This window comes from Chanodichthys erythropterus, chromosome 24, assembly GCF_024489055.1.
Source record: "Chanodichthys erythropterus isolate Z2021 chromosome 24, ASM2448905v1, whole genome shotgun sequence".
Lineage (NCBI taxonomy): Eukaryota > Metazoa > Chordata > Actinopteri > Cypriniformes > Xenocyprididae > Chanodichthys > Chanodichthys erythropterus.
In genome coordinates this window covers 14,097,898-14,107,422 of record NC_090244.1, presented here as the reverse complement: position 1 = coordinate 14,107,422, position 9,525 = coordinate 14,097,898, and the positions used below count along the sequence as shown (strand labels likewise).

Sequence of the window (9,525 nt, the reverse complement as noted above, 5' to 3'; positions counted from 1 at the left end):
AGTATTACAGGGAGTAATACTAGTAATAGAAAATAATGTTTGAATAATGACTAAAAAGGTAATTGTCAAAGTAAACAGCTCAGCTCATTAGATCATGCCATTTCTGAACATACATGAATAGCCTATCCTTGAAAGTCATGTAGGTAGCACTTAGGTCTACAATATAAAACTGATCTTTATTCACACTTTCATTACAAAAGAACAAGCCAGGTAGTTTTCATTATATAGACTACATTAAATTATCCATTGGTCAATAAAAGAACAGAATAACTGATTTCAGTCAATCAGCACAGAAACATGGACAACAAAGGCCAAACAAACCAGTCAAAGCTCTTTCTACCTCTCCATGTACACATTCCACCAACACTGACTCCAATAAATGCACTTTAAGTTCCTTCATCACGCTCTGCAACAGACAAAGCAAAGTTTCACACAGCAACATTAACAACTTCATTAAAGCCAGTACTTACATCTGCACTTCATAATATTCAAATCACAGTTGAGTAGATGCAGATTATGAAGGAAAATCTTTCTGCACAGGTTCAGAAAGCATAATTTAAATAAATGCATTGAACAAACAGACAAGCTCTGGCATTAAGGCATAAAAAACATCTAGCACATCTAAAATACTTCTAAACGAATGCGGCATACACACGGTCTCAACTGAGCAAGTAAACTTACAGTAGCTAAACCAGCATGCTCAATGAACAGCACAACTAAAGCAAATAAAATGACCACCAAAAGGTGGAGTCCTTCCACTAAGACCTGCTTACTTACGTAACATATAGAAGAACCCAACATATGCATTAAAAAGGCTAGATGTCAAACCCTGGACATCATATACCATCATTATAGTAAAAACTTGATTAGATTTTAAACATGTAGCTTGGATTTAAAGTCTGCAGTGCGTCGATAAGTGTATTAACTGAAATCGTAAAACAGTGCCATTTGTGTGTAGTACCAGGACCAAAAATGTTCAGTTTCTTCCAGTGTACTGAGAATTAAACCATGTGCATGTGGCCAGTAGTTCAGAGTGTCCATCACAGATATTCACAGGAATCCTGCAAAAGTAAAATATAAAGGCTTTATTTGCATTGAAGTGAAGATGACAATGGTGCGAGTGAAACTGAAGGTTATTTCCAAGGTCGACTGCTCCGTGAACGAGCGCTCTCTGATCCTACAATGGATGAGCCCTGTCGACTGCTCCGAGCTGTAGACGCTTTGGAACGAGCGCTGCTGGTGGACATTCTGCTGCTGAGACGACCTAAAATGTGGGGGGGAAAATGATAGCAAAATGATTATTATATATATATATATATATATATATATATATATATATATATATATATATATATATATATATATATATATATATATATATATATATATGTTAATGTTTTCCACTAGAATTTTTAACTTAAGCCAATTGGGAGAATTACATAAATTCAAAGCAATATTTTGAGTTGATCCAACATAATGTTTTAAGTAAGGTGAAGATGTTTTTTTGCCACAATAAAAACACATTTCTAAATAACATGAACTTAAAAATTGTCAACATGAATGCAACCATTTAAGTTGATCCAACATAATGTTTTAAGTAAGATGAAGACGCTTTTTAGACACAATAAAACGCATTTCTAAGTAACATGAACTTACCAAGCACTGCTTGTCACCATGATGGTAACTCTCCAAAAACCCACATTAACAGAAACTCTTCTAAATTAGCATAACAAAACACTGATTACTGCTGAATCTCCCTTACCATTAATCTTGTGCAAAAAACATTATATAACACTTAATTTTAGCATTTACTCTCCCTTTCAAGTGTCATGGGCAAAGCATGATGGGAAATATAAATCCCAGCCCAGTTTCACTTAACTTAAGTTCCTCTAAATTAGAAGTGTTCATACAACTCAAAACAATGAAACACGTTTACACGTCATCAGATTGTATTTTACATTAACAGAACTTAAAATTAAATACATTTTTGATTAACTGTCATGATAGTATATCAAATCAATAGGCATAATGTGTGTGTCATCCAAGCTCAATAATATAACAATTACAAGTAAAAAGTCTAACAGCATTTCAGAACTTGATTTTTTTATTTCGCAACAATATATAATATAATATAATATAATATAATATAATATATAAGTAATGACTAAAGGTCCCCTGAATTAGTTTTTAGAGTATATATATATATATATATATATATATATATATATATATATATATATATATATATATATATATATATATATATATATATATATATATATATATATATATACAGAATAAAATAAAGCATTTTCCTATTGCAAGAAGGATTTTCCTAAAAATCATATTGAGATGGCTGTAATTGTATTTGGAGGTTTGTCATTGTTGCCATCTACTGGTAAATATATCATTATTGTGAATGGCCTGAAAGAATAGTTCACCCAAAAATGAATTAATTACTCCAATGAATTAATTCATCAATTACTCGCCCTCATGTCATTCCTTTTGTTCATCTCCCAAACACAACTGAAGATTTTTCATTCAAATATTTAGGTTTGCTTATTGATAATAAACTTTCATGGGAAGTGCATGTTACTTTTTACGGAGGCTCAGACTTTTTGGTGTCACTCAGAGTGTCATGTTGCCATATTATCATGCCTGTAATGAATCCATCCTATTGTATGGTATAGCTGCCTGGTTTGGTAATTTGACAGTTACCCTTAGATCACAGTTGGATCGGCTGGTGCATATGGCAATGAAAGTGGTTGGTCTGGGGGTTTACCTCAATCTTCAGTCCATATTCAACAAAATTGCTTTTAAACAGGCAAGGAAAATGACTCTGGACCCATCTCATGTGCTTTATCCTGAATTTGAATTACTTTCATCTGGTCGACAGTTCCGTACTGCAAGGTTTAGATACAACCACTACAGGAATTCTTTTGTTCCGTTGGCTACAAGGATGTTGAATTCTAATTCAAAGGACATGACTGTGTGATTATGTTATTGATGTGGGCGTTTTGTTGTGCAGCTTTACCTGTATCGCCCAAGACAATTTTCCCTTAAAGGTGCCCTAGAATTAAAAATTGAATTTATCTCGGCATGGTTAAATAACAAGAGTTCAGTACATGGAAATTACATACAGTGAACTCCATCGTTTCCTCCTTCTTATATAAATCTCATTTATTTAAAAGACCTCCGAAGAACAGGTGAATCTCAACATAACACCGACTGTTACATAATTACACAAGGGCAGCCAGTATTAACGTCTGGAGCTGCACAGCTGAATCATCAGACTAGGTAAGCAAGCAAGAACAATAGCGAAAAATGGCAGATGGAGCAATAATAACTGACATGATCCATGATTACATGATATTTTTAGTGATATTTGTAAGTTATCTTTCTAAATGTTTCGTTAGCATGTTGCTAATGTACTGTTAAATGTGGTTAAAGTTACCATCGTTTATTACTATATTCACAGAGACAAGACTGTCATTATTTTCATTTTTTAAACACATGCAGTCTGTAAAATTCATAAACACAACTTCATTCTTTATAAATCCAACAGTGTGTAATGTTAGCTTTAGCCACAGAGCACCATCAGACTCATTCAGAATCAAATATAAACACCCAAATAAACACTGTACTTATGCGATTAGACCTGCTGCATGACAAACACTTTGTAAAGATCCATTTTGAGGGTTATATTTGCTGTGTGAACTTTGTTTATGCTGGTTAAGGCAAGCGAGAGCTCTTGGGGCGTGGAGCACGAGATTTAAAGGGGCCGCGCAAGGAATCGGTGCATATATAATTATAACTACACCTTAGATTTATATTACATCTTTTAAAAAGACGTTCTACGGCACCTTTAACAGGGACAAATAAACTATAAAGTAAAGTAAAGATATTTTAAATGAGATCTGAGAGATTTCTGTCCCTCTATTGACAGTCTATTCACCCAAAACTCTGACGGTCAAGCACGCTTGAGCTTCTGTTAAACAAATTTGAGAGCTCTGTTCATGTTCGCTGATCAGCGTTTATATGTGAATGAAGGCCGAAAATAAATCTGCTCATCATGTCTCTTCAGTAGTAGTAATATAGGTTTTTAAAGCTGTGTCAGACTGACACGGAAGAGAAGAAAGTGTTGAATAAAGTCATTATTTTGGGGTGTTTTTTTGCACACAAAAATATTCTCGTCGCTTCATAACATTAAGGTTGAATCACTGTAGTCACATGGACTATTTTAACAATGTCTTTACTACCTTTCTGGGCTTTGAAAGTGGTAATTGCATTGGGGTCTATTGAGGGACAGAAAGCTCTCAGATTTCATTAAAAATATCTTAATTTGTGTTCCGAAGTTAAACGAAGGTCTTATGTGTTTGGAACGACATGAGAGTGAGTAATTAATGACAGAATTTCCATTTTTGCATGAACTAACCCTTTAATACAGTGAAAATGTTTACTTCATTTTTTAAATGGATGACTCACTGCTGGGCTCGCTGGGTATGAACACCTCCTCTAGGTAATGCTGGATTTTGTTAAGGTCCTCTGAGGTGAACCTCCACTTTTTTTCTGCTGCCTGTGACGTCTGCTGTGGCACCGATCGCTTACGACCTCCAGGTCCCGGGGGTGATGGCAGACAGGAGATGGGAATGGAGCCTGTTGTCATTCCCTCAGGGAACTTCTGAGCAACCACTTTTAAACCTGGTTGAGAAAGGAAAAGATGCCTGATTCTGACAGGATGAACCCACATGTTTTCTTTTTATGTTTGGAGATGCTTGAGACCCCAATGATCTATGTATAAAAATAATATTCATTTCAAAAGGAACTACTTATTTTGCCTTCTATGAGATGTAAAAAATTTTCATGGAAGTCTTTGAAGTTTGTTATCAGTCTCCTGTCTGCCTGGAAGTCGCCGTCAGGATGACTCACCCCCTGACAACATGAAGAGATTCTCGAAGCCTCTCTCACACATGGTGGTGGCCGCCTGACTTGCTATCCTCTCATCTTCATCATACAAAATTATGATCTTTCCCGATGTATTTTTCTGTGTAACTGTTAAAGATTTTAAAACTAGGAATGGGCACGAGTACAAAAAAAAGAAAAAAAACTTGAAATTACAGAAATAATTGATCACACAAAAACCGTGTGACCTTTTTCAGTGGAACCTTGGGGTTCTATGAATGAATGCACAATTAATTTTTTTTTTATAGTTCATGTATGAAATAAAATCCTTCATTCATAGGACCCCCTTATTAGTATTATATATTATAGTGCATTTTATACTTGGACATCCAAGGTTTGCAATAACAGTTCTGATGAATGAATGAAAGAATAATAAAAATATTAAGTATTATTAAGTATTATTAAGTATTATTAACTTAAATATTAAGTAAAAAAAAAAAAAAATACAGTGCATTTTATACATCTACAATAAATACATAACGGCATACATGTACAATAAATACAAAACATTTTTACATATCAGGAATAAAAGGATACATAATCAAGGACTTCTTTCGTGTATGGGTTCATTGTCCTTGATAAGGTCGCAATGGGGTAACTATATGCTGTGAGAAAAAAAAAAAACAGATAAAATAATTTAATAATAATAATATTATATTAATGTATTCCATGCTTTGAGCAAAATACTGTTTGTTTTCCAGGTAAGTTTCCTACCACTTATAATATGGCACTGGTCATACTGCTCTTTGTCCCGCACATCCAGCAACAGATACGGGCAGTCAGGAAAAGGGCACTCTGTGATGCTGGAGGTAGACACTGGAGACAGTCGGATGGTCTTCTGTCCATTCTTGTCCAGATCCATTTCTCCCACGCCACTGATGACACTATGAATGAGCCCAGAGATTCTCAATTACATCGAGTGAGGACAGTCAGGGGTGCTCAGGTTTACAGGCTACATCTCATTGTTCCCCCCAACAGGGTCTCTGAGGACGGAGTCCGATTGCACCGACTGTCCCCAAACAGACTCAGTGGAGCTTGGGGCCATGAGAAAGCAGCCTGGCCAATGAGAGCTCTTGTTGGTGTACAATAGAGGAAATGTTAGAGGGGGGGGGATCAGTTAGATGCATAAAATGATATTCTGATGTGGCCAGGTGAATTAAGGAGATACTTTTATGTGCGTTACAAACACAAAAGTGATTTGACTACCTTTGGAGTGTAGATCTAGAAGAAAACCCAGTGTCACCGGATTCGTCATTGTTGATACTCTGTGGGTTGAGAAGTGTCGGCTCTGGGGAGCCATTAGTCTGATCGGAGAGACGGTCGAGCCCCAGTGATGCCGAGAATAACGAAACATCATCTGAAAACATATATATATTAAAAAATTAACAATAATTAAACAAATTGAATGAAAACGGTTGTCAGGGCGTTGCTATGTGGTTGCTAATGTAGTCCCTAAGGGAAACAATATGAGATAGTAGGGAAATACTGCTTTGCAAAGCTCACAAAACTTTTGCGCTCCCTAAGAAACTTCACATTTGCTCGTGCAACTTTGAGTTCTCTCACAAAAGTATTTTGTTTCCCCAAGAAACTCTGCAAATATTTTTCATTCCACTGAGAAACTTTGCGTTCCTCAAGGAATTTTTGCATTAACTTGCAATGTTTCATCGAGGAAACGCAAAATTTGTGCATTTCCCCAAGGAACTTTGTGTCCGCTTGCAAAAAATGTTGCATTCCCCCAAAGAACTTTGCGTTTACGTGCACTACTTTTGCATTCCCCAAATAACTTTGCGTTTGTTTACACAAATTTTGCGTCCCCACAAGGAACTTTGCATTTGCGTGCATTACTTTTGCGTTCCCTGTTGTTGAAATTTTGTGTTTGCTTGCAAAATTATATATGCATTTGCTCAAAAAACGCATTCAAATTTAGTTTATTTCCCATCTCAAATGTTTCCATCTGCAGTTTTGCAGTTCTCAGGTGAATGCAAAAGATTTCCGAGCAAACGCAAAAGCATTGCAATATAATTTTTTTTCTTCCCATCTCATGTTTTCCATCAACATGTCCCCTTAGGGGCTCTGTACTAAAGTGTCCGGAGCTGTTTTTAATATGTTGCTATGCGGTTGCTAGGGTGTTATGGATGGTTGCTAAGTTTAACACTTCGGGATAGGGGTTTGCTCAAATAATTCTCGATAAATATCAGCACTAATAATAATTGTTAGCAAAAACTACTATTGAGAATAAAGAAGAGTAACATAAAAGAGAAATGAAACTACCGTCTAATCCTGGCATTTCATCTTTAATGTTGTCATTCTGATCTGACACCGAAGCAACTTGGAGTACCTGGAAAAAAATAAAATAAAATAAATAAATATATATATATATATATATATATATATATATATATATATATATATATATATATATATATATATATATATATATATATATATATATATATATATATATATATATGCTTTGCAGCACAGGAATAAATTACATTTTAAATGATATTAAAATTAAAAAAAAAAAATTTAAATTGTAATAATATTTCTAAAAAAAAAAAAAAAAGTAGTAATTTTTACTGTACTACAACTAAAAGTAAACCATATGCTTAATGCAATTTATTCTTTACTTACCAGCTGTGCAAATGTAGTCACTTTCAGTCTTTTAAATAGCTCGTCCTTCTTATATCTGTAGTCTGGGAAAATATATAATAAACATATGCATTTTAAATTATGCAAAAACACTGATTTTCAAGCAACAATTTTGAAGCGTTTTACCTGGATCCTGAGAGTTACCATTTCTCACTTCATCTTCATTTAAAGACACATCATTTAAATTCACACCCAAAATATCAAACTCCATTTTGATACCAATTAAACTCTCTAAACTTGACTTTAACAAGCCAATTGCTGCTACAAACTGAGACGAGCTCTGCCAACATCTCTTTATATCTTTGGCAAGAACTCCAGAGTCCAGCCTCACCACCAAATCCACAGTAAGATGCCAAGTGACACCACTGGATGAGGTTATGCATCTCGGTTTCACTACAGACAGTCTTGACAGAGGAATTACTGTAATCTACAGTACAATCACCATCCTTTGCTCATGCATCCAAAAGAAGGAACAAGAATTGCTTATCCTTGAGAAATCAGAGGGAACCCGTAACAAGATGACCAATATGGACAAAGCAGTCTTTCTCTTCTTATCAAGTGAGTAAATACAAGTAGGACAAGTGCATTTGGAGACAAAATAGCTGAAACATTAAGGAGTTAATTAATGAGTTGTTCACACAAGATGCATTATTGTGCGATTCTGCACTTTTTATACTTTTTAATGTAAATACACACTAGTTTTGTTTGAACACTGATGTGCTTGAATTTGTTAGGTGTTGTAAAAAAGCTGTTAGAGTTACCCTTCTGAAGTAAATAACATTGTGAGGTATCAAAAATATTTCTTCAATATAATATATGGATTTATTATATTCTGAACTTACTTTTCCTGGTCTCCTCTAGTCTCTCCATGTATTTTGTCAGGCTGTAGCCTACAAAATGAAGGGTTAGTCATCACATATTTAGTTACATATGCAATAAACATTCAAAATTTTAGCCACAGATTTCACAAATAGTGGATACCTGTATCAAGTCTTGTTTTTACATGTTGATATTTGGGGTTCTGTGGAATCCTCTTCTTCAAAAACTAGGAAAAATAGGCATCCATTTCAAGAAAACATACTATAGCTACATGCATTATGTAACTATTATGGCTGTCATAAAATTGTGGGGTAGCTGAAATAATCTGTTTGCTTTTGGGATCAATGTAATCGTTGGTTAAACACTGGCAGTGGCACAACACATTCTGAGAAAATGATGTCTATGAAACAAACATTGAGTTTAATGGAGTTTACAGCGCATATAAAAGACATAACATCCATTAGTTCAGATAAAATGTTTATTTATTGATTATCAGTGGTAGAAATGGGCGGTGAACTGGTGTTGATGGTCAGACAGGTAAGTTATATAGGTGATGGCAACGCCGGTGTCATATTCCCTTTAAAACCCCAGCTTCCCATGAAAACATTCCCTGTGCTCGCTTTCAAAATATAACCACAAAATTCTTTGCAAATGACACTTTGAAAAAACATGAAAACACTGACCTCTGAATCGCCAATCGCCCGCTTGACCGACATCTTCCAGTAGCTGAGCTTCGGCGGCTAACGTTAGCTTCCAAAATCAAAACTCAAAGCGTTGCCTCCTTGAGCAACGTCTTCACTGATTGGTCCGTCGAATTGATTATCCAATCGGCGACGGTGTTCTTTTAACCTCAATGTTGAGTTCTACTACTTTACCGTTTGGGGTTGTTGCTAAGCAACGGCGTTATTTCCAATGCTGCTTCAACTCTGACAGAGGCTGCAGAATTTATTAAATGCTTTTGCAGATCTATGTATTTTACCAGAAATTCCAGTTTTTTTTTTCTCCTGAAGACAGTTGTTTATAATATTTGGCTGGGATTTGCAACTCATTAACTCTACAGACAATATAATCTTTGCAAGACAAGCTTGCAAA

General features: G+C 35.1%; 1 protein-coding gene across 1 annotated transcript; it reads right to left on the bottom strand.

Annotated features, from left to right (window-relative positions):
- Positions 1-162: 162 nt before the first annotated feature.
- cep41 (centrosomal protein 41) lies at positions 163-9,267 on the bottom strand. Its single transcript, XM_067379880.1, has 11 exons — positions 9,117-9,267; positions 8,596-8,659; positions 8,457-8,504; positions 7,597-7,658; positions 7,234-7,300; positions 6,169-6,319; positions 5,677-5,846; positions 5,500-5,567; positions 4,930-5,044; positions 4,486-4,701; positions 163-1,264 (listed from the first exon to the last, which is right to left on the bottom strand). Exons 1-11 carry the CDS (start codon positions 9,147-9,149, stop codon positions 1,134-1,136), a joined length of 1,125 nt encoding a protein of 374 aa, XP_067235981.1. The 5' UTR covers positions 9,150-9,267; the 3' UTR covers positions 163-1,133.
- Between the last annotated feature and the right edge of the window lie 258 nt (positions 9,268-9,525).

What these genes read in the sequence shown, in the direction of transcription:
- cep41 (XM_067379880.1), bottom strand. Translation starts at nt 9,149, where the DNA reads ATGTCGGTCAAGCGGGCGATTGGCGATTCAGAG. An exon ending in TCTCTTCATGTTGTCAGGGG is followed by an intron (nt 4,702 to 4,929) that starts GTGAGTCATCCT and finishes TTTCTCAACCAG; the next exon opens with GTTTAAAAGTGGTTGCTCAG. An exon ending in CATACCCAGCGAGCCCAGCA is followed by an intron (nt 1,265 to 4,485) that starts GTGAGTCATCCA and finishes CCCACATTTTAG; the next exon opens with GTCGTCTCAGCAGCAGAATG.